Consider the following 24,736-nt stretch of genomic DNA (forward strand, 5'->3'; position numbering starts at 1 on the left):
GGCCTTATTCTGACTCTCAGCTAAGCTTACCCTGTGGCTTCATGTAAACAAAGGGTGCACCCCAATATTGAAAAAGAATTGACATAGTTTCACCTAAGACTGACAATGTGTACTACAGTGCTGTTTAGCTAGAGCTTTCCTTGACTTGTTTACTGGTGCTATCTCCCCACTTTCTGAATTTGGAAGAATAGATACATGGACGAGACATGGAAGTATGTCACATTTGCTATTTTCAACAATTTTTGAAATTGTGAAGGAAAGTATTTTGCTCAAAAGTACCACTTCTTCACAAATCTCAATGGCCTACATTGTGTAACTAAGAGAAACAGAGGCTGTTGCATCCATATTCACTTTCCCCATTCAACGTTTTACTGATATCTCCCATGTCTCACCTTACCTTTCCCATTATAGCCCTGTTGCCAAAGGAAGGCTTACTTCTCAATTGAAACTTTCTCTGCAACTTCCTCAGAAATTATTAATCAAGCCCGACAGAGGCCAGATCTTTGGAATAATTAAATTCATTCTCCGTTTCCAGCAGTGGTTATGGTGACTGAAAGTAGACATTTGAACATTTCTAAATGTTGTGTTAAGGTGCTATAACAAGGCAGTTCTTACTTTTATATCGCATCACCTTTTTGTTTGTTTATCTTGTCAAACAGAGACATTCACCCTGACGGTCTGCCGCCAACCTATACCATCATGATACTCTTCCGACTTCTTCCAACCACTACCTCTGAGCCTTTTGCCATTTGGCAGATCACAGACCAAGATTATAAACCAGAAGTTGGAGTGCTTCTAGATGGTGAGCCGTGGTTTCTAATGCATGAGCGAGTGGCTGGTTTGTAATTGAGGAGGAGATGGCCTAGTGATATTATTGCTAGCTCATTAATCCAGAGCCCAGCTAATGCTTTGGGCACCTGGATTCAAATCCTGCCAAAGCAAATGATGGCATTTGATTGTACTATATACAGGTTGTCCTGATGTAATGTGGACTTCGTCAGTGCAAATTGAGTATAATACGATTGGTGAATTTTGGACATTGTTTCGATAACATGAACTTCCTACTGAATGGGTACAGTGATCTTCTACAGAGTGATTTTCTGCATTTGTTTTCCATAGCAAGATTTTCTATAGCACAAGGTCACAGAAGAACATGACTCTCACATTATAGCAGAATGACCTGTATCAGAATTAAGAGTCTAATGATGACAATAGAACAATTGCCCAATTGTTGGAAAAGCCCATGTGGTTCACTAATGTCTTTTAGAGAGCAAATCTACTCTCCTTACCTGATCTGGCATACATAAGCCTCTCGACAGTGACATCCACATCCTGTGAGTGAATTTGAAAAATGGATATTAGAGCTGTGGGTCACTAGTGAGATATTGGATCTTTCTGTCATTCCTGAAGTCTGCTTTGATTTCCGTTTCATTTGGCAGACACATTGAATCCATCTGCATATTTCAAGACATGAAGTACAGAAATTGCTGAACTTGAATGCTGAACATGTGCAATAGGTCTATCGTCATCCTGTGTTTATTTGCTCTTGTGTTGTGGGCAATACTAGCAATTTTTATTGGCCATCTTTACTTGCCTTGGATCAATGAAGACATGCATAGTTTGGGACTGGAGTAATGTGTAGAACAGGCTAGGCCAGGGCAGCAGATTAACTTTCCCTAAGGAATTTGAGTGAAGCACTTGGGTTCATATAATGTTCAGTAGTTTTCCAAATTGAATTTAAATTAACCAAATTCTGTAATGTGATTTAAAAGTTCCCATCCTTCTTAAAAATTATTTCAATGCTGCATTCACCCGGACCTGACAGCATAATGGTATGAAATCTAAGAACTTTAAGGGACCTTCTACCCAAAGATACCTATATAGTCCAAAGGGTTCAGAACTTAATAGAAATAAGAGGCCAGGAATAAATGATTCAGCTCCTCAAGCCTGCTCCGTCATTCAATTAAATCATGCTTTACCTGGATCTTAACCTTCATTGGTAATTCCTTGATCTGCTTACCTAACAAAACGTTAGTGAGTTCTCCACCCAGCCACATCCTTAGGAAGGTAGGAATATTGGAACAGGAGGAGGCCATTCAGCCCCTTGAGACTGCTGCACCATTCAGTGAGATCATGGCAAGTATATGTCTAACTCCATATACTTGCCTTTGATCTATAACCCTTAATACCTTTGCTCAACAATAATTTATCCATTAAAAAAAAGTTCCAAGGAAGGGTCACTGGACCCAAAGTATTAACTGTGAATTCGCTCCATAAATGCTGCCAGACCTGCTGAGTTTTTCCAGCAATTTCTGTTTTTGTTGTTGTTGATAATTCATCTCTCTCTCAGATTTAAAGTTAACAACTGATCCAGCATCAACTGCCATTAGTGAATGAGAGTTGCAAACCCCTCTCACCCTTTGTGTGTGGAAGTGTTCTGAACATCTCTTCTGAATTGTCTGACCCTAATTCTCAGACTATGCCCCTTAGTTTATTTCTACCTTTCTAACCTTCCAAATTCTAAAGAAAACTGATCACTAATTTCCTTTTCTCTCCAAATCTCAATTGTACTGTCCCAGGTCTTCCATGAATTGTATTCCGATAATTAAATACTCTTTGCACACAGAATCTGTATGGTCTTTTGTTAATTTTTAATTTCCAAATGCCTGTCTCCTGGTGTTTCCCACCTTGCAAAATTCTGAACAATCTCCCTGTGTAGTTTGGAAAATGGATAAGTTCAGTAAAAATGCTTTTTTTAATGTATAAAATAAAGTAACATTTATTAATGGTATTCCCCAAACCATAGGCAACAGCAAAACACTGTCATACTTTAACAAGGATGAAAGAGGAGAGTCGCAAACAATCACGTTTGACAATGAAGATATGAAGAAAATCTTCTATGGAAATTTTCACAAGGTCAGTGTTTATTTTTCTTTTATTCTGCTGATGACTTTTTAATTCCCCCTCAGTGCAGCCTGTTTATATTCTTGTGATTAGGTCATTATGTTGCCATGAATCATTGAGGAGACAGAATGTGCTGGAATGTAGCCTCTGGACACGTCATGTGGGATGCCTCACAAATTTCTGGATGCAATTCTTCTGATTTTTATTCCACTTCTTTTTGAAGGTGTTGACTCTCACCAGGGGAGGCTTCATATGCCTTGGCAGACCCATCATGATGTATCAGAGATTGCCATTCTTCTAACCTGGGTTGACAGGCAGGAAACTGGAAGAACACAGCAAGCCAGGCAGCATCAGGAGTTAGAGAAGTCAATGTTTGGGTATAACCTGAGTCCCGAAGAATGGTTACATCCAAAATGATGACTTCTCCACCTGATGCTGCCTGGCTTGCTGTGTTCTCCCAGTCTCCTGCTTGTCTATTTTGGATTCCAGCACATGCAGTTTGTTTGTCTCTAACTAATTCTTCTGGCCTGTGCTTAGGCAACACAGTGTGGAGCACAGAAACGCCATGTCCCACCCTCACTGGATCCTGTATAAAATCCAGTACAAACAAGGAAGCGGACAAGTACAGCTCAGTTTGAAATCCCGTGCCTTGTCCAGAGTTACTGAGGCCAATTGGAGCACATCAGTTGCTGCCTTAACTAAGATCAGGACCATCTTTTATTGTGGAGTTAATGACTCAACACAAATCTTCTCAGTCTCCTGTTGGACCTCTCCTGGGAAATATTTAGCCAATTTTTATTCTTTGCTTTACAAACTATCATGAAGTGTAACATTGTTTTTGTGTCGTTTTTCCTGTCACACTTTTTTATAGTTGGACTTTTTTTTTAACCACCTGAAGTCTGTACATTCCATCTGACCTACTCTAGTGGAAATTCAATGACCCAGCACCAACAGTGATCCTACCTCATGTTAGAAGCTCAAACTTGTATGTATACCAAGTCCTTTACAACCTCAGAAGACTGTAGAGAGCTTTTCAGTCAAGGAAATACTTTTGAAGTATCACGATTGTAATGTAGGCGATATTGCAAGTAATCGCAAAATACTGCTGGAGATCTGAAACAAACACAAATGGCTGGAGAAACGCAACCAGCCTCACAGCATCTGTGGGAAGAGAAACAGAAAACGTTTCAGAAAATAGGTCATACCACACTCGAAACAGTAACTCTGTTTCGCTCTCCACAGACACTGCCAGACCTGCTGAGTTATTGAAAGTTGCATAGGATCAACACTCAAATCATGTGCTGGAAGTTCACAGGAGATTAAACTAGATAGCCGATTTTGTTCACTGGAGTGAAGGCAGTATGCCAACTTCGTGCCATCAGCTGATTTGAATAGTTTCGACATTGAGCTAACATGAACTCTGCTGTTGATTGGCAGGGTTCATCAGTAGGAGCCAATATCACAAAAGCTTACTTGTGCTTTATAGCCACAATCCGCATTGCCTAAATCTAGCTTTCCACACCTTTCTCCTTTGAGATACCCGACAATTTAAAATTTGGGGCCAATCAGTGGAGGAAGAGCAAGGCTCAGTGATGGTATAGTCACATCATCATTTGAGTTCAGACTCGCACACCAGCTCAGAGGTTGTCCATAACTTACAGGAGAGCACAGTGCAGTCACTGGTCAGGAAGGGCCTGCAGATAACAGAGGGTACGAATATCAGACGGTGAGGATATATTCACTGCTGAGGATTCACACAAAACATGTCTCCCTAGACATGGCAGTGGTGTCCTGAGAACCATTACCCGTCTCCCAACTCTTCCCTCTTCCCTTTTCCAGCTTGTTTTGCTCTGAGAGGACTTTGTTCATTCTTATGGTGTGTTCCAACGGGATTGCCAGCTGCTGCACCTATGCCTGGCCATAGCTATCTCATGCAGGTGTCTTGAAGTCAGCAAAAAGTATTTTTTAACTCATGCCACATGACTTCGTTTATAATGTTGACGTTTGAAACACCTTTCAAAAGCACCAAACAGTGAGAGAACCACAGTCAGGAAAAAAAGAATGACTAGCATTTACAGAATGCTTTTCTTTTATTGCTGGGGATGTGACGGCCTAGTGTATGATCAGAAACCCAGGTAATGTTCTGGGCATTCAGGCTCAAATCCCACCAGACCTACAGGGATAGGTGGTGGGAGGGTGGGATGCTCTTCGGAGGGTCAGTTCAGACCTGATGGGCTGAACAACCTCTTTCTACACTATAGCGATTCTATAAAATTTGGGGGTCATCAGAAACATAGATGACTGGGAACACAGTAGCCTATGGAACACACATGATTAACTATTTAAGCTTAGAAAATATCAAAGTAATCAGACTTCTGATCTGCCTTTTTGTGGGCTCCACAATGTCCTGGAAAAAAATTGCAGTACAAACATTTTCTGGTTCAGTATAGTCCAGAATATTTATCAATGCCACATCCACTCTGTTTAAGAACAGATCTGTTGCTTTTAATGTTTTCCCCTTCCTCTGCTCACTCTATCCCAACACAAACTAACATTATCCCATGGAATTATTGAGCTGCCTATCTCATGGGACTTGGCTTCATGTCTTGTTTTAAGTCCATTCATTCCCTGGCCTTTCATTCATTGATCTTTGGCCCATGCCCAGTTCCCCAGTCAACAGCTTTCTTCCTTTCACATTTTAAAAACAATGTGGCCAACAGTTTCACTTTCACTTACAGATTGGTAATATACAAAGGGGTGGAAATCTGAGTTAATGGGCTTAGAGACAGTGCACAGTATTTCCCAACTTAGCATTTAGAACAAGAGTCAGGCCCTGCTGTCATTGGTCAGCTTTGATGTTTTGGATATTTTACATGTTAAATAAAGACCATGCCATTATGTACCTCTCAATATATTAGCAGCAATCTTGATCACACATATTTGATATTCCTCTGATGAAAACCTTGTATTTACTTTTTCCATTATGTGCACCTGTTACTTACAAGGATTCATTGAGGTATTATGTTGAAAATCTCCAATTTTTTCTGTTATGTTTTCCTAATGATTTTCTTTGTTTTCTGGCAAATAACATGCTTTATTTCTTGTGACCTTAGTCAAGAAAGAAAATCTTGCATTTGTATGCATCTTTAGTGGGTGGCACGGTGGCACAGTGGTTAGCACTGCTGCCTCACAGCGCTTGAGACTCGGGTTCAATTCCCGACTCAGGCGATTGACTGTGTGGAGTTTGCACGTTCTCCCCATGTCTGCGTGGGTTTCCTCCAGGTGCTCCGGTTTCCCCCCACAGTCCAAAGATGTGCGGGTCAGGTGAATTGGCCATGCTAAATTGCCCGTAGTGTTAGGTAAGGGGTAAATATAGGGGATATGGGTGGGTTGCGCTTCGGCGGGTCGGTGTGGACTTGTTGGGCCGAAGGGCCTGTTTCCGCACTGTAAGTAATCTAATCTAATCTTTTATGCTATTTGTGTGTCCTAAAGCACTTTATAACCAATGAAGTACTTATGCAATAAAATCACTGACGTAATGCAGAACAGTGTAGCTTCCATTTTGAATATAGAACCTGCTACAAAAAAAACAATGACACGATGACCAGATCATCTGTTTTCATGAAAAAACATAAGAACTAGGCCATCTGGCCCTTCAAGCCTGCTCCACCATTCAATAAGATCACGGCTGTTCTTTTCATAGACTCAACTCAACTTATTCACCCTCTCACCATAACCCTTAATTCCTTTACTGTTCAAAAATCTTTGCCTTAAAAACATTCAATGAAGTAGCCTCAACTGCTTCACTGGGCAGGGAATTCCATAGATTCACAACCCTTTGGGTGAAGCAGTTCCTCCTCATCTCAGTCCTAAATCCTACTCCCCGTTATTTTGAGGCTATGCCCTCTAGTTCTAGTTTCACCCGCCAGTGTAAACCCCCAACCTGCTTCTCCCTTATCTGTGCCCTTCATACTTTTAAATTTTCATGTGATGCTAATCAGGAGTATATCAGCCTGGAAATAGGGCATAACAGACCGGCTATTTGTCAAAGTTGTGCAAAGAGATCTTTCACATCGCTCCAGGTGGGCAGACTTGGTTTGATGTCTTATCCAAAGGAAAGTGCTTTCACCAGTACAGAGCATGTATAACACTGCATTGGAGTGTCACCCTCATTTGGGGAAGCTGGTCTGGGACTTAAATCCACAACCGTCCAGAACTAGATGCGAGAGTATCCTCAGTGAATCTAAACTGACCCAATCACTTGGAAAAAACAAAGAACTGTGGATGCTGAAATTCTGAAGTTACATAATCTTAGGAACTGAATATCTTCTTCCATGTCATCTACCTACCCCATACCTCAGGACCTGTCATCACATGGTCTGCTTTCAGCTGACTGATGGAGCCCGTTAGCAACTTTTCATTGTCTATGGCTCATGATTATGCATCCCTTTATCACACACACACACACACACACACACACACACACACACACACACACACACACACACACACACACACACACACACACCATTTTCTAGTTAGACTCGGTCTGTAAAGGAATCATTGGCCTGAAACATTTATTTTGCTTTCTGCCCACTGATGCTACCACACTTGCTGACTTTCTACAATAACTTAGCAATTCCTTCAGAATATCCTGAGTTTATTTTTAATACCATTCCTTTTGACCATCACTAAAAGCCATTCACCTGCCTTCTCCATCTAATTTACACAGTAGGTTGACCCCGCATGACACACAAGGATTTTAACCATATGTTGATTCCTCAACCAAAACCACGAACCTTCCAGTCTTAGGATTGGCACAGTGGCTCAGTGGTTAGCGCTGCTGCCTTACAGTGTGAGGGACCCGGGTTAAATTCCACAATCAGTTGATTGTGTGGAGTTTGCACATTCTCCTGTGTCTTTGTGGGTTCTCCAGTTTCCTCCCAAAGTCCAAAGATATTCAGGTTAGATGGGTTAGCTGTGGGAAATGCAGGGATGGGATAAGGGTGTGAGTCTGGGTAGGATGCTGTTTGGAGGGACAGTGTGGACCTGTTGGGTTGAATGGCCTGCTTCCACATAGTAGGGAGTCTATGATTTGGCAGCCCTTTCTTAAAAATTGCCAGGGAAGACTCAGGAGGCCTGGTGGAAAGAACCAATAAGCAATTAACACCCAAATTGCCAGAGATGGCTGAAACTGAGATTATTTCATTAAGCTGAATGGCAAATTGGAAATGGTTCTGCAGAAAGAAGAGTTTAAGCCAAGGCTTCCCAAAAGCAGTGTTCAGGAGGCTGAGTGAGGGTCTTGAGCTGAAATTTTAGGGACCCACGTTTTGTGGGAGCAATGGCTTGAGGAAAAGACATTGAAGTGTTCGATTGGCCGTGACTCTTGTTTATATTAGAATGGTGAGGTGTTTAAAATGATACAAACATTTGACATTTTGCACTGAAATCAGGAAATATTCTTCCTCACGGATAGTAATATAAATCTTGAACTCTGGTCTGTTCTTCTGGAAAGCTCTTGAGTCAGAGCAAGAGAGATTTTGAGGCCCCAAATGGCTTAAGAACCGACGTCTTTATGAATACAAAGAGTAATCTAGAAGCAGCAGGACTCATTTATTGGATATAAAGCAAATGCCTTCTTTTGGCATTGAAACAACCCCCTTTCATTCCTGTTTTGTAAATCAAAGAGAGAAATATTAACATATGACACTTATCAAATGATTGTTTTTGGAATCTAAGTGGATGGAATATTTCTAGCTGGAAGCCTTCACTCTCAGGGCATGTTAATGTGAAGTGAGCAGAGCATGTGTGTCACACTGTACACCAGTCTTCAGGAAAAAGCAGAATATTAATGGTGTATTCTCTGGCTGCGCTTAAAGGCAAGTTTGTTAATTTCAATTATCTGTAAATTTGGCTCACAGTGTGCACTTGGCAAACACTATGTTGAAAGAAAAATATCTGAATGAGTTAATGTTTTGCAAGGCTCGACTGGGTGAATGACAGAGTGGAGCAAATTGCTATGAACTTAGATCTTCTCAAATGGTATACCTGGAAACAAGGACGTGCAAAGCAGATTTGTGGAAGTTCAAGACTAGAAGTGAGAGGAGAAAGATTTAAAAAGGACAGGAGTGATTAGTATGTGGAATGAACATCCAGAAGGAGTGGTGGATGCAGGTACAGTTAGAACATTTGTAAAGATATTTGAATAAACACATGGATTAGAAAAGGTTTGGAGAGATATGGGCGAATGGGGATGAGTTTAGTTTGGGAATGTGGTCAGCATGGGCTGGTTGGACCGAAGGGTCAGTTTCTGAGTTGTGTTACACCGTGGTTATGACCTCATATCAGGTCTTTTTGTCCTGCGTTGATGGTATGTCTATTGCAACTACCTCAGCAATTCTTTGTATATGAAAATGAATGTGAAACAGTGGGTTGTCTACCTATGGATTTCCATCCCTAGCTGAACCCAAGTTGTACTCCAAATTGTGGCCTATCCATACTCTTGGAGGAATCAGTTCAGATCGACACATTTTTAATTAATAAGGGAAGTTATGGGGGAAAGACATGAAAGTGAAGCTGAGGATTATCAGATCAGCCATCATCTCATTGAATGACAGAGCAGACTTAGAGTCATAGAGATGCGCAGCATGGAAACAGACCTTTCTGTCCGACTTGTTGATGCCATCTAGATATCCTAACCTAATCTAGTCCCATTTGCCAGTATTTGGCCCATATCCCTCCAAACCCTTCATATTCATATCCCCATGCAGGTGCCTTTTGCATGTTGTAATTGTATCAGCCTCTACCACTCCCTCTGGCAGCTCAGTCCACACGCACACCACCCTCTGTGTGAAAAGTTGCCCTTTAGGTCTCTTTTTTATATTTCCCCTCTCACCCTAAACCTATGCCTCTGGACACCCCCACCCCAGTGAAAATACTTTGTCTATTTACCCTATCCATGCTCTTCATGATTTTATAAACTGCTATAAGGTCACTCCTCAGCCTCCAATGTTCCAGGGAAAACAGCCCCAGCCTATTCAACCTCTCCCTATAGCTCAAATCCTCCAACCCTGACAATCTTGTAAATCCTTTCTGAATCCTTTCAAGTTTCACATCATCCTTCTGATAGGAAGGAGACCAGAATTGCAAGCAATATTTTGAAAGTGGCCTAACCAATACCCAGTACACCTGCAACGTGACTCCAACTCCTATATTCAATGTTCTGACCAATAAAGGAAAACATACCAAATGCTTCTTCAGTATCCTATCAACCTGCAACTCTACTTTCAAGGAACTATGAACCTGCACTCCAAGGTCTCTTTGTTAGCAACACTCCCTAGGACCTTACCAGAATAAGTCCGCTCTGATTTTCTTTTCCAAAATGCAGCACCTTGCATTTATCTGAATTAAACTCCATCTGCCACTCCTCAACCCATTGGTTCATCTGATCAAGATCCCATTGTAATCCAAGGTAACCTTCTTTGCTGTCCACTACACCTCCAATTTTGGTGTCATCTGCAAACATACTAACTTAACCTCCTGTGTTCACAGCAAAATCATTTACATAAATGACAAGAAATAGTGAACTGAGCACCGATCCTTATGGCACTCCACTGATCATAGGCCTTCAGTCTGAAAAGCAACCCTTCACCACCACCCTCTGTTTTCTACCATTGAGCCTGTTCTCCTGGTTCTCTCTGTATTCATGAGATCCAATCTTGCTAACCAGTCTTCCATGGGGAACCTAGTCAAATGCCTTACTGAAGTCCATATAGAGGCTCTACCTTCATCAATCCTCTTGTTACTTCTTCAAAAAACTCAATCAAATTCGTGAGACATGATATCCCACACATGTTGACTATCCCTAATAAGTCCTTGCCTTTCCGAATACATGTAATTCCCATCCCTCAGTATTCCCTCCAACAACTTGCCCACCACCAATGTCAGACTTGCTGGTCTATAGTTCCCTGGTTTTTTGTTACACCTTTCTTAAATAGTCAGCCAACCTCCAGTCTTCCGGCACCTCATCTGTGACTATCAACTTGATGGGCTGAATGGCCTACTTCTGCTCTGGCACCTTGTGGTCTTTTTAATTATCTGGCATTATTTGATGGAGTCGTAACTTCTTTAGGTCCCCCTTTAACTTTCAATGCCAGAAGGCCAGGACACAATCGTGTACTTTTCTTCAAAAGCACTCGTGGCAATTTCATCTTGGTTCTAAATCTCATTTGTTCCACACTTACCAAACCAAATAAAAAGTTGTAATTCATCCGGCTGGAGTGAAGGGAAAGTGGACGTGGAAAATCCTAAAGAGAAAAAAGGAAGAAAAAGTGTAGATTTTCAGAGTCTGCTGGGCTTCATCGCTTTTAATTACATCATCAGAGTCAGTCGGAGACAGATTCCATACTTTCTTTACTCTTTCATAACTTGAAACTTGAGTAAATAGAGCCCTGTAAAAGGAAAATATTGACGCGGTTTCCATTTTCTTTTGACTGAAACTTGGCGATGCTTTCAAAATAAGTGGGATATGCAACATAGTTGTGTTTGTATTCTGCTCACGTTCCCAAGGAGAACTGAGATCATTTTGAAGTGGGGTTGTGTTAATATGGGATGCCATTGGGATAGTGAGCCAGTGAGGTTTGTGCAGTCTTTGTGGTGATAAGGTAGTGTTAGTGCACACTAATTAGTGTTAGTGCAGCTACATTCCAGAACCAAGCCGACTCCCAGCCATTCTGTGGTTATAAGTTTAAGACAGACAACGTCGTATCCCTCTTCACATAATGGCAGATCAACAGCTGGGATGGGTTACCCAAAAAGGCTACTCAAGGTCAGATTCTTGGAATAGTTTGACGGCGTGCTGAAAAGACCTTTGGGTTGATGGATGGCCATCTGATTTGGGGAAAAGGAGATTGGGATTTCTTTGTCTCAACTTAGCTTGCAGTTGGATAGGTTTGATTTCTGCGGTCTAGTGGTGAATATTTTCATCAATCTGTGAGTTCTTTTGAACAATATTAAGTTACAGAGTTTTTTTCCTTTTAGCTTCGTCTTCCCAACTGGGAACCTCATCTATTGAGCTGCATGTCTGTTGCCTCTGTAGTATAAAAGATAAGAATGCTTGCAAAGCATGTATCCAATAATGGTTCTCATTGTAGAACAACAGAATGCCAGGAGCTAATTCAAAGCAAATGGAGTTAAGTGAACGGTTTCAGAAAGGGATATATTATTGTATAACACCTGACAATATCCATATTCACTACATGTTTAACTCCTGGCTCCTGTTTAACTGCGTGTCCACAATGATTCATTGAGATCTCTCCTTTTGAGTTAGAGGGTTATAGGTTCAGGTTCCAATCCAGAGGCTGACTGAAGATAATCTAATGCTTTCAATGCAGCACTTTTGGAGATACTGATTTCTGGCTAGATCATTAAACCAAGGCACTGACTTGTTTACTGAGAATATATCATAAGGTCTGACCTCTGTTTGAAGAAGAAGAGATCTGTTTTTTTCTTGGATTCCAATGATGAATCCATTAACCAAACCTAAAGCAAGTGAAACAAAAAGAAATTTAGATACTGACAAAACAAACCACAAAGTGCTGGAAAAACTCAACAGGTCTGCACCATCTGTGGAGAGAAGCAAAGTACGCATTTTAAGTCCAGTGGTTCTGAAGAAGAGTCATTGGATTTGAAACCTTAACTCTGTTTCTCTCCTTGTAGATGCCCCCAAACCTGCTGAGTCTTACCTAAACTAAGTGATCAGTTATTATTTCTGCACTGTGAGTGGGCTCTTGATATGACAAATTGCCTGCTAAGTGTTCTTATAGTGGAAAGTAATGTCTAGGGAAATGCAGGAAGCTGATTATAACGTGTTTGGGGCATTCTAGGTTTTTGAAAGCATCATAGAGTCATGGAGAATTACAGCATGGAAACAGACCCTGGGGTCCAACCTGTCCATACTAACCGGATATCTTAAATTAAGCTAGTCCCACTTGCCAGCATTTGGTCCATAATCCCATATCCTTTCCTATTCATATACCCGTCCAGAAACTTTTTAAATTTTGTGATTGTACTGGCCTCCACTACTTCCTCTGGCAGTTCATTCCATCCACCCTCTGCATGAAAAGGTTGCCCCTTAGGTCCCTCTTAAATCATTCCCCTCTCACCTTAAACCGATGCCCTCTAGTTTTGGACTCCTCTACCCTGGGGAAAAGACCTTGGATATTCACGCTATCCATGACCCTCATGATTTTTATAAACTTATATAAGGTCATCCCTCATCCGCCGCCCCTCCAGGGAAAATAGCTGGATGCTATATAATAGAAAGTTAGCGACTTTTGAAATGCAAAGTTCTTTTAAGCTGACTACAGACTTGGATGAGAAGCTCACTTTTCTTTGACCAGCTTATTCCCTTCAGGGAGCTGTGCTTCTTGAGAAACAGAATGAAGAAGATTGAGGATGACATCTAAGACAGCAAAATTATCCAGCATGGAAGCTGTGGTAGTAGCCATGAGTTTTGTAATAAGTAAGGGTGAACTCATCCTGTCTGTGGTGAATTAAAGTTCATAATGCATCCCTTGCTTTGGTGGTAACCTTATATTTTGGATAATGACCGTGAATTAAAACAGGATTTAGCAAATTTGCTGAATGTGCAAATGAGCCAAACATGGGCATGCTGACTAAAACAAGCAAAGCCACAATTACCATGGTCTTGTCAGGATGTGCAGCATGCAATCCTTCAGGAAGGGCTACACACACTGAATCTTTCTGCTGTGCAATTGAAAAAAAAAGCAGTATCTTACATGAGTTGGCTGCTTATTTCAGCACAGTTTGTCTCAGCACAGTAATAAGAGGGCTGAGGGAAAGGGCAATTGAGTGCTGCTTTGCTAGAATTTAAGAGAAAGATAATATCTGCATTGGTGGACCAGTGTCTGCTCTATCTTCAGTGGAACTGTGCCAGTCGGCTACAGATCTGGATTGTTCCTACATTTCCTTGGTTGAGGAGGTTGACAGAATCCTTAGTACTGCCTCTGTTCCTGTTTCTGGTACAGGGGCCATTGTATCCACAAGTTATGGACTTTGACCAAATGGGACTAGGTCAGATTGGGATATCTGGTAGGCACAGATGAGTTGCACCAAAGGCTGTGTTTCCTTGCTGTATGGCATGACTCTATGGCTGTCATGTTCTGGGGACCCAACTTTAAGTCCTGTCACAAAGAAAGTGGAACTTGAATTCAATAAAAATCTGGAATTAAGTGTCTAATGATGACCAGGAATCCATTGCTGATTATCAGGAAAACCTACCTGGTTCATTAATGGAAGGAAACTGCCATCATTACCTGATCTGGCCGACATCTGACACCAGACCCACAGCAATGTGGTTGACACTTAACTGCCCCTTAACAATCAGTGATGGATAGCAATGCCCTCATCCTATGAATGAATAAAAAAAACACAGTCCATATCAGAGGATGGGCATTACTAAATTAACTCTATTTACAATATGATTATTGAGAGAAGAGTAGGTTGACTGATGTTATTCTGTGTAATGACTTTTACATCACTGCCCATATACTAGTATTAGAGTCACAGTCATACAGATGTACAGCACAGAAACAGAGCCTTCAGTCCAACTCGTCAATGCCAACTTAATCTTCTCCCATTTGCCAGCACATGGCCCATGTCCCTCCAATCCCTTCCTATTCATATACTCATCCAGATGCCTTTTAAATAATGCAATTGTACCAGCCTCCACCACTTCCTCTGGCAGCTCATTCCATACACGCACTACCCTCTACGTGAAAAAGTTGCCCCTTAGGTCTCTTTTATATCTTTCTCCTCTCACCCTAAAGCCATGCTGTCTAGTTCCAGAGATGTACAGCATGGAAACAGACCCTTTGGTCCTACCCATCCATGCCGACCAGATATCCCAACCCAATGTAGTCCCACCTGCCAGCACCCAGCCCATATCCCTCCAAACCCTTCCTATTCATATACCTATCCAAATGCCACTTAAATGTTGCAATTGTACCAGCCTCTACCACTTCCTCTGGCAGCTCATTCCATACACATACCACCCTCTGCGTGAAAAAGTTGCCCCTTAGGTCTCTTTTATATCTTTCCCCCTCTCACCCTAAACCTACGCCCTCTAGTTCTGGACTCCCCGACCCCAGGGAAAGACTTTGCCTTTTTACCCTATCCATGCCCCTCATAATTTTGTAAACTTCTATAAGGTCACGCCTCATTCTCCAAAGCTCCATGGAAAACATCCCCAGTCTGTTCCAAAGTGTATCTATTTGTTTGGAATGGGTCTTCCTCAAAAGAAATAACATTTCAGCTTTCTCCTTAAAAATTCAAAATGTTTCTGTGGTGTGTCCATCAAGAACATGTACCTTCAGATTCATAACTCATGTCTTTGAGTTTTGTATAATCTTGTTGAGTGTAAACAGCTGGTCTCAGAGTACCAGATAGTTACTGTGATGCAGAATTCTTGCACTTCGTCAATGTCAATTATAGTAGCTTGACTTGGAACAGAGTCAACAGCTCCTACCCTATGAGCCTATAAGGAAACTATTGAGAGAGGAATCGCTGAAAATAACCAAATGGTGGAATTTATCATTTTTAGATACTTCCCGGTATATTTCCTTTCCTTGTGAAAGCAGTAACTCTGACAGAGGTTCAGTTTCATGCACACAACAGCTGCTCCCGGGATTTCATCCAAGTGGTCATTTGTCATCTCTCAACAGGGATTGTTAGTGTTATCCGAGGCTATGTTAAACTTGGAGAGTTTACAGCCAAGTCCATTCCTGTTTTCGTCTGTTACTAGAAGGGTGTCCTTATGCCACGATCAGAAATGGGGAATGTGGCTGATTTACTCCATAATCTTCCTTTTCCTCCCCTTGGGGCACTGACACAGATTGTAACGCTGTTCTTAGCAATTTGACTGGAATCACTTAACTTGATGTAAGTTCACGATCAATTGGCACTACTCTATAGGAGGAATCCTGATAGGTTTTTTGTTTCCTGTTTGCCTCCACTCCGATGCACTGAGCTAATGAGAGGACTTTATTGCATTCAACTGAAATAGGATAGACTTGCAACTGGATCCTCAATATATATGTACATATACTGTAGATGCTACTGTACTGTAGCTTGAAAATGAACCGTCCAGCTCAGCAAGCAAGCCTACGTCCACAAACAGGCTAGTGTGGTTCTAGTTGGCAATTCACCATCACCTTCTCAAGTTCAATTAGTTACAGGTATTGCCTAGGTTACATATGAAGAGCCTATACCCAAAATGTTGATTCTCTTCCTCCTTGGATGCTGCCTAACCTGCTGTGCTTTTCTAGGATCACGCTCTTGACACACATATCTCATAAGTACAGAAGTTACTGGAAAAGCTCAGCAGGTCTGGCAGCATCTGTGAAGAGAAACCAGAATTATTTCGGGTCTGGTGACCCTTCCTCAAAACTGATGGTAACTCTGTCCATTTCTGATTTACCGCACCCACAGTTCTTTCAGTTTTTATGTCTCATAAGTAGCCAGACTAATTCCGGGAATATCATGATTGATGTACAAGGACAGATTGGATCAGTTCATGGAGTTTAGAAGAATGAGGAGATATCTCACAGACATCTCATAAAATTCTAACATGACCAGACAGGGTAAACACAGGAAGGGTGTTCCCTACAACCAGGGAGTCCAGAACCAGGGGTCACAGTCTAACAATATAGGGTGAAACATTTAAAACTGAGATGAAGAGAAATTCATTCATTCAGAGGGTGGGAGTCTGTGGAATTCTCTGCCACAGAGAAAGGTTGAGGCCAAAACATTGAACATTTTCAGGAAGGAGTTAGATATATTTCCAAAGGCTAAAAGGATCAAAAGCTGCGGGGAGAAGTAGAAAGAGGATACTGAGTTGAATAATCAGCCATGATCATATTGAATGGTGCAGGAGGCTCGAAGGGCCAAGTCCAAGAATTTATAGAAACCCTACATCGTGGAAACAGGCCATTCAGCCCAACAAGTCCACCCCATTCTCCAAAGAACATCCCACCCAGACTCACACCATCCTGAAGGCCCCCCCCTCCCCAACGACAGCTAATCCACCCTAACCTGCACATCCCCAGTAACTATGGGCAATTTAACATGGCCAATCCACTCTAACCTGCACATCTTTGGATTATGGGTGGAAACTGGAGCATCCGAAGGAAACCCAGGCAGACTGGGGGATAACATGCAAACTCCACGCTGACAATCGCCCAAGGCTGGAATTGAACCCAGGTCCCTGGCGCTGTGAGGCAGCAGTGCTAACCATTGAGCCACAGTACCTACCCTTGCCCCTCTTTCTAAGTAAAACAAATTTGAATAAGTATCTTGGCAGCAATGCCAGTTTCTGTTTTTCATTTAGCCCTCATTGGTTTAGATCTATGAAGCTTTGCATTTACCCAACAAGCCTTGAGTGGTGTACATCATGAGAGATTTGTTTGAAGAATGGTTGATAATTTCACTAATTGCATTCCACAGACTTCCATGTAATCAATGCAAAAAGCTCCACAGGGAAACGAGAGTTGTAGTGGTAAATGTGATAAATGTTTTCTTGAGGGATTGCAGACACAGTGGCTTTATGCTTGAAGAGTTATGATGTTTTTGGAATCACTTCTAACTCTCGTTGATGCAAATCTGCAAACATTTGTGGAAGGGCTGGTGGAAAACTATTCAGTTGCAGTTATGAAAATAGAGGGTTCCGGACTCCTGCCCCAGACCAAAGCCATTAGTCCACTTCTATTTTCATAATACAGTTCAGCACAAGAGTTTTCCAGTCATGATAGTGCGTTTCAAAACCTCAAGGTTTCATAAAGAATGTTAGAATCAATTAAGTATTTTTGAAGTAATGTTATAACGTAGGAAACAAAAGAAACCAGTTTTCACACTGACACTCCTGACTTGTGGGTTGAGGGGGGTGGAGCAGTGTTTGCGATCTAGGAGGTGAACATGTTAATTTAACAAGTAATTAAGGTCAGAAGGGAACCAATTCTTGGTTGTTAATTAGTTTCCTGTTGTTCAGCTATCTAGACTCTTTTGTGTGCAGTTGTACTGTCCCTATGTTTGGACTAGGAGTCTCAGGTTCAAGTCCCACTTACTCCAGAGATGTTTCATAACATGCCTGGGCAGGTTGATTAAAATGAAATCGTCTAGATGGCTAAGGATTTTTTGATGCAGTGATAGTGTCCCTACCTCTGACCCAGGAGGCCCAGTTTCAAGTCCTAACTGCTCCAGTGTAATAACATCTCTCTACAGGCTGATTAGAAAGTATTTTGTCTAGATATCTGGGGGCTATTGAGGCACAGTGATATTGTCCAGACCCCAGAGCTGGAAATCTTGGATTCCCATCCTACCTGTTTCAGAGGTATGTTATGTCTGAACTGGTTGAGCAGGGGATTTTTGTGGTGCAGATGTAGTGTCCCTCCCTCTGAGCCAGGAGGCCTAGGCTCAAGTCCCATGTTCTCTAGAGGTGTTTAATAACATCTCGTTACAGGTTGAGTAGAACATATCCAAAGAGAGAAGAGCTAGAACTGGGAGAGAGTACTGTTAGTTTGGAGCAGTCATAGAGTCATGGAGATGTACAGCACAGAAACAGAACCTTCGCTCCAACTCGTCCATGCTGACCACATATCCCAACCTAATCTTATCCCAGTTTCCAGCACATGGCCCATATCCCTCTAAACCCTTCCTATTCATACACCCATCCAGATGCCTTTTAAATGTTGCAATTGTACCAGCCTCCACTACTTCCTCTAGCAGCTCATTCCATACACTCACCACCCTCTGCGTGAAAAAGTTGCCCCTTAGGTCTCTTTTATATCTTTCTCCTCTCACCCTTGACCTATGCCCTCTAGTTCTAGACTTCCTCACAAAAGACTTTGTTTATCCTATCCAAACTCTGCCCTTTAGTTTCTGCCTGGCCAACTTGCTTGGGTTCCATTAACAAACCACTCAAGACAGGGAACAAAGACTCTGGCGATTAGTTGTAGCCCGAGCTATGAGAAAGCTCTTCTGATTCTGAAAGCTTTGTGTAGAAATGCCATTCTAAAGTCTTTGTCACGTAGCCCACCAGGCTGATACTGTAACGTAGTGCTATGGAATTGGTAATGCACAATAAAAGATGTTAAGCCGAAGTTTGCCTGCCCCGCCACCAATGGGAATGGAGGATGTTCCCTCTCTATGCCCTATTATTGGGGAATTTTATAGAAAGAGAGATCAGATTCAGGGAGTCTATTCGAAAGGTAGTGTGCAGACGTTAGGGCCCGATTAAGGGCCATTTTTGCATTACTTTGGTATTTTGCCGATGAAAGATCATCTCCTTACCTCATAGGGAGGGTGCCAGATAAATGGAAGCAGCTTTCTAGTGACGGAAAGAGAGACGTTATATCAAAAAGGGGGTTGGTAGTAGATGAGGCAGTATCCTGGGAGGACCACCAGGACCCATCATTTCAGACATTTCCTCTCCTCCTGTAGTCCCCTGGCTTCCCACAGTGGTGGCCCAGGCTTGGCTTTTCCAACTGGGCTAGCAGGTCTGGGAATGGGCTGCAGCCCTGGACCAGATGGCAGCACTGGTACCAGTCACCCAGACAGCTGGCATGCTAATGTTTGGGTGGAAGGCTCACCATCCACACATGTGACAGTGACACATATTTCCAGCTAACTGGGCCAGTCCCCCAACCAGTACAATTCAGCCCATTGTCTTTCAGCTGTACTTAAAGCCTAGAGATACGCTAGAGGGGCATATAGACTTTCTTTTGAAGAAGAACAATGAATTATCTTGGTTTTTTTAGGCAATATCTCTTTCTCGAAAATCCCAAGAAGAGTTTTAGGATGAAACTTGGCTTTGGCAGGGTCCACAAAACAGCCAATAGAAAAATCACCTGTCTAGTAAACACTTGGCCTGATTTCTCTCCTATTGGTGCAAATGACAAAGTAACTTATTTGGCTGTGAAATGCTTTGGGATCCTGTTCTGTTTTGAATAACATAATGAAATAGATGGCAGCTTTTAGTCTCAAAGCTCAGTCGAGTGATTCCTTGGAGTCGAATAGGTATTCTTTTGAACTCTGCAACATTCTCTTAAACAACATCAAAGAACTCTGGGGAAAGTTGGATTATGTATCGTAAAGCAAGGGTTAGTGATCCTGATACCTGAGAATTGAGTGAATTTCAGTTCCATTTGGACATTGCTGTGAGCACTCAGGGATCTAGTGGAATATAGGAGCTGCTGCAGTTCTGAAACTTTTGACTTGTTTTTAAGAAAAACTTTGATCAATAGAAAGGATCGAGACAGTTTGGGAGAGTGGTCCAGGAAATGGCTGGAGCAACGTGAGCAAGTGCGAGGTCTTGCATTTTGCCAAAAAGAATAAAAGCATAGACTACTTTCTAAACGGTGAGAAAATTCATAAAGCCAAAGTACAAAGGGATCTGGGAGTGCTAGTTGAGGATTCTCTAAAGGTAAACATGCAGGTTGAGTCCGTGATTAAGAAAGCGAATGCAATATTGTCATTTATGTCAAGAGGGTTGGAATATAAAAGCACTGTTGTGCTACTGAGACTTTATAAAGCTCTGGTTAGGCCCCATTTGGAGTTCTGTGTCCAGTTTTGGTCCCCACACCTCAGGAAGGACATATTGGCACTGGAGCGTGTCCAGCGGAGAATCACACGGATGATCCCTGGAATGGTTGGTCTAACATATGAGGAACGGCTGAGGATCCTGGGATTGTATTCATTGGAGTTTAGAAGGTTAAGGGGAGACTTAATAGAAACTTACAAGATAATACATGGCTTGGAAAGGGTGGACGCTAGGAAATTGTTTCCGTTAGGCGAGGAGACTAGGACCCATGGACACAGCCTTAGAATTAGAGGGGGTCAATTCAGAACAGAAATACGGAGACATTTCTTCAGCCAGAGAGTGGTGGGCCTGTGGAATTCATTGCCACAGAGTGCAGTGGAGGCCGGGACGCTAAATGTCTTCAAGGCAGAGATTGATAGATTCTTGATGTCACGAGGAATTAAGGGCTACGGGGAGAATGCGGGTAAGTGGAGTTGAAATGCCCATCAGCCATGATTGAATGGCAGAGTGGACTCGATGGGCCGAATGGCCTTACTTCCACTCCCATGTCTTATGGTCTTATGATATTAAGCTGGTCAGAGCTCAGAAGACATTTACCAGGATGTTGCTGGGTATGGAAGGTTTGAGTTATAAATAAAGGCTGGATAGGCTGGGACTTTTTTCACTGGAGTGTATGAGGTTGAGAGGCGACCTGGTAGAAGTTTATAAAATAATGTGAGGTATAAATAAAGTTAATGGTAGTTGTCTTTTCACTAGGATAGGGAATTTCAAGATGAGGAGGTACAATTTTAAGGTGGGAGGAAAAAGATTTAAAATAGACAAATTGAGGGGCAACCTTTTATACAGAGGGCGGTTTGCATGTGAAATAAACTTCCTGAAGAAGTAGTGGATGTGGGTATGTGGCAATGTTTAAAAGACATTTGGATGAGTACATGAGTAGGGTGGGTTTGGAGCAATATGGGCCAGGAGCAGACAGGTGGGACTAGTTTAGTTTGGGATTAAGGTTGACGTGGACTGGTTGGACCGAAGGGTCTGTTTCTGCGTTCTTTGACTTTTATGAGACCTAACACAGCAAGTACATTGTTGAACCATAGTTAAGCAAAGGATTGTTTTGGTACTGGTATTGTAAATGAACGGCTCAACAGCTGTAAAATGTTTATCAGATCTATGTGACATGAACCTTGCTAAAATCAGCCAAGACTGTGAAGTTTAACTAAGCAAAAATAAACACGCAGAAAACATGATGGGATTGCACTGACCTGGAGATTGACTGGGGAGAGGGCAGCTAAAAATAAAACAGACTGAAAAATTACAATCAAGATCATTTTAAAGATGGGTATCAGTCAAAGATAAGTGTCGGATTTGAAAGATGGGTGCTGTATCCTTATATAAGCAAGATCAATCCTTGTGGATTGTTTTTCTGGTTCTAAGTAAAACTTTTTTATGTACATAGTCCCAAAAGTTAAAGTCTCCTTTCACGTCTGTACTGGAGCCACAAGAAATGACACAACCCCGAGTCCCAGAGGTCAACATCACAGCCAGGCTTAGATTTGAACATTGATTAAAAGGCTCCAAGCCAGACAAACTTGAGTAATCATTCTCTTTTAAAGGGAAGGAAAGTGTAACAAAAGAACTTTCTATAATACTCACTTCATCTTATTCTAAAAAAAACAGTAGATGTCATTTAGACACTATGCTGGATTCTGCCATTATTCTCATCCAGAGACTGACATTTGCATTTCCATGTCTCCATCAGTCATTTTGATGAAACATACTCATTGACATGTCAGCAAGTGTTGAATGCGGTCTTTGTCAGGTTTTGAAACTGAGCCTGTACAAGCTAGTTATGACCTCCCTTCACATTCTGATCAGGTTTCAAGCCTTTCAACAATATTTATCAAGATCAAAAGTGACATGTGCTTTGACTATGATTGTGGTAAATACCTCTTCCTTATCCTTTCAATGATACATGTGGTTTCTCGCCGTAGCACAGGCTGCCTTCTCCGCCCCTTCTTATGCTTGATGTCCAATCTTTGCTTCCTTCGTTCACATGGAATGCCTTGCTGTTTTCCTGTAAATCAAAAGTGCTGTGCCCTCTGCCTGATTCCCTGTCTGACCTTCCATGTGGTGTAATCCAAGATATCACGCAACCCTTTGCTTTTAAATCATTCAGTTTTCTGTTCTCTTCCATTCAGTCTGTTCCATAGTGAAATTACCTTCTCGATTCCTCTTCCTAACTCTACTTCATCAGCATTTTTAGAACCTTGATGCATAGCCTTATTGTCTTAAAATTAAAGCTTTTCTGATTGACCTCACATTTTTAGACGCAATGAAAACCTATCTCTTTCAATTCTGCAAAGGCCAGGTTCTTTTACGTTGGTCGCAAGGCTGACAAGAGACCTCTTTTCTTTGCTGATATTCCTTCTTATTCGATCAACATCTTACTATCATCAAGACAATCTCATTAACTCCTTTTCTGAGATAAAATTTCCCCTGTCCCTTCCACTGCCAGATGTGTCACAAAACTTAAATTTTCTCATCAAGTAAAGAAAATTGTTCTTTTTCCTTGAATGATACCTATGATTTGAGACTGTCCAAGATTTGCATAATGTCCTTATGAATGGTTGACTATTTGTTGCTATAGTCCTAGATATACTGCAAAATAAAGTTACCATTGAGATGATCTTCAACTCCAACTTGTCACCATCCATCCCAACTATTTATCATATGAACAGGAGTAGGCAATTTTACCCATAAAGCCTATTCTACTTTTTAATGTGATCATTGTTGATCATTGCATAAAATCCATTGATGTATGTGCTTTCCCTCATAGCCTTAATATCTTTATCTCATACAAATTCTTGATCTCAGTCTTGGGAAATATAATTTGACGCATCAATCATAGTCTTTTGGAGAGAGTTCCAGATTTCCGTTGGATCAAAGTGTGCTTTTCACTCTTGATTTTTGTGATTGAGTCCCATTTATTCTGGATGCCCCCACCAGAGGAAATGAGTTTTCATTTACTTAATAGATAAAAACCCCTTATAATTTAATAAATCTGAATTACCAACCCCCTCTACCCCCACTTACTGATTTCTGAAATTATGGGAGTACAACCCAATGGTTATGTAACCTTAGAATTTCATTCCTGAACCCTGATATCACTTTAATTCAAAGTTTGTGAGAAGATTTGTAGCTCGGGTGCTCCTTGTTGTGGTTCTGTTCACCGAGCTGGGAATTTACATTGCAGACGTTTCGTCCCCTGTCTAGGTGACATCCTCAGTGCATGGGAGCCTTCCTGTGAAGTGCTTCTGTGATCACTTTTGTGAAATTGTATAATGTACTCTCAGAGAACACTACCTATTTCATGGGGTGAAATGTAATTCATCATACAGTTTCCTGACTCATTCATCAAATGCTCAGAACTAGCTGTGGAACTCATCATCTCCATCAGCTGTTTCACCTTTTTCCGTCTTGAGCTTTGAAATGTTTGGTTCATCCAGGTTTGTCTTTCATGAAACATGCTGATATTTCAATCAATACAACCAGAAAGAACAACTATTTCTTATGCTGTGTGTAAAAATAAGTGATCGGTCCTCAATAAGATTAAACAGGAAGTGCTGGAGAAACTCAGCAATTCTGGTAACTTCTGAGAAGAGAGAAACAAAGTTAACATTTTCAGTCTAATCTGACTCTTCTTGGAAATGATGTATCGATACAGTCTTGTGTAGAAAGCTACCTCCTTCATGCTTTCATCCTTCAATATTTCCACACATAAAATTTTCTAAAACAAATATTTATCATAAAATATATTCTAGGATTCTTCTGCAAAATTAAAATTTGTTGCAGCATTACAGACATTTTACATTTAATATAGCTTGGGGGCCTTTGAAAGATTGTATTAAAAATGAATTTATTTCAAGTTTTGTGAACATACCTGAAGTGGTTTGTTCAAAAGAGGTCATTGAAAGTTCTGTTGGGACGTTAGAGAACTTTTGAAGCAAGGCTTCCTAAAAATTACCGGGTGGCATGGTGGCTCAGTGCTTAGCATTACTGCCTCACCACACCAGGGTCCCATGTTTGATTCCAGCCTTGGGCGACTGTCTGTGTGGAGTTTGCATGTTCTCCCCGTGTCTGCATGGGTTTCCTCCGGGTGCTCCGGTTTCCTTCCACAGTCCAAAAATGTGCAGGTCAGGTCAATTGGCCATGCTAAATTGT

The 24,736-nt window shown here is 41.6% G+C and overlaps 1 protein-coding gene across 1 annotated transcript in view; it reads left to right on the forward strand.

The window, feature by feature from the left end:
• col12a1a (collagen, type XII, alpha 1a) overlaps nt 1–24,736 on the forward strand; it is a 270,018-nt gene that overhangs the window by 180,135 nt on the left and 65,147 nt on the right. The window contains exons 49-50 of the mRNA XM_060831214.1: nt 660–802; nt 2,807–2,916. Coding sequence (XP_060687197.1) covers nt 660–802; nt 2,807–2,916 — 253 coding nt within the window. The remainder of the gene's footprint in view (nt 1–659; nt 803–2,806; nt 2,917–24,736) is intronic.

This window comes from Hemiscyllium ocellatum, chromosome 10, assembly GCF_020745735.1.
Source record: "Hemiscyllium ocellatum isolate sHemOce1 chromosome 10, sHemOce1.pat.X.cur, whole genome shotgun sequence".
NCBI classification, from domain to species: domain Eukaryota; kingdom Metazoa; phylum Chordata; class Chondrichthyes; order Orectolobiformes; family Hemiscylliidae; genus Hemiscyllium; species Hemiscyllium ocellatum.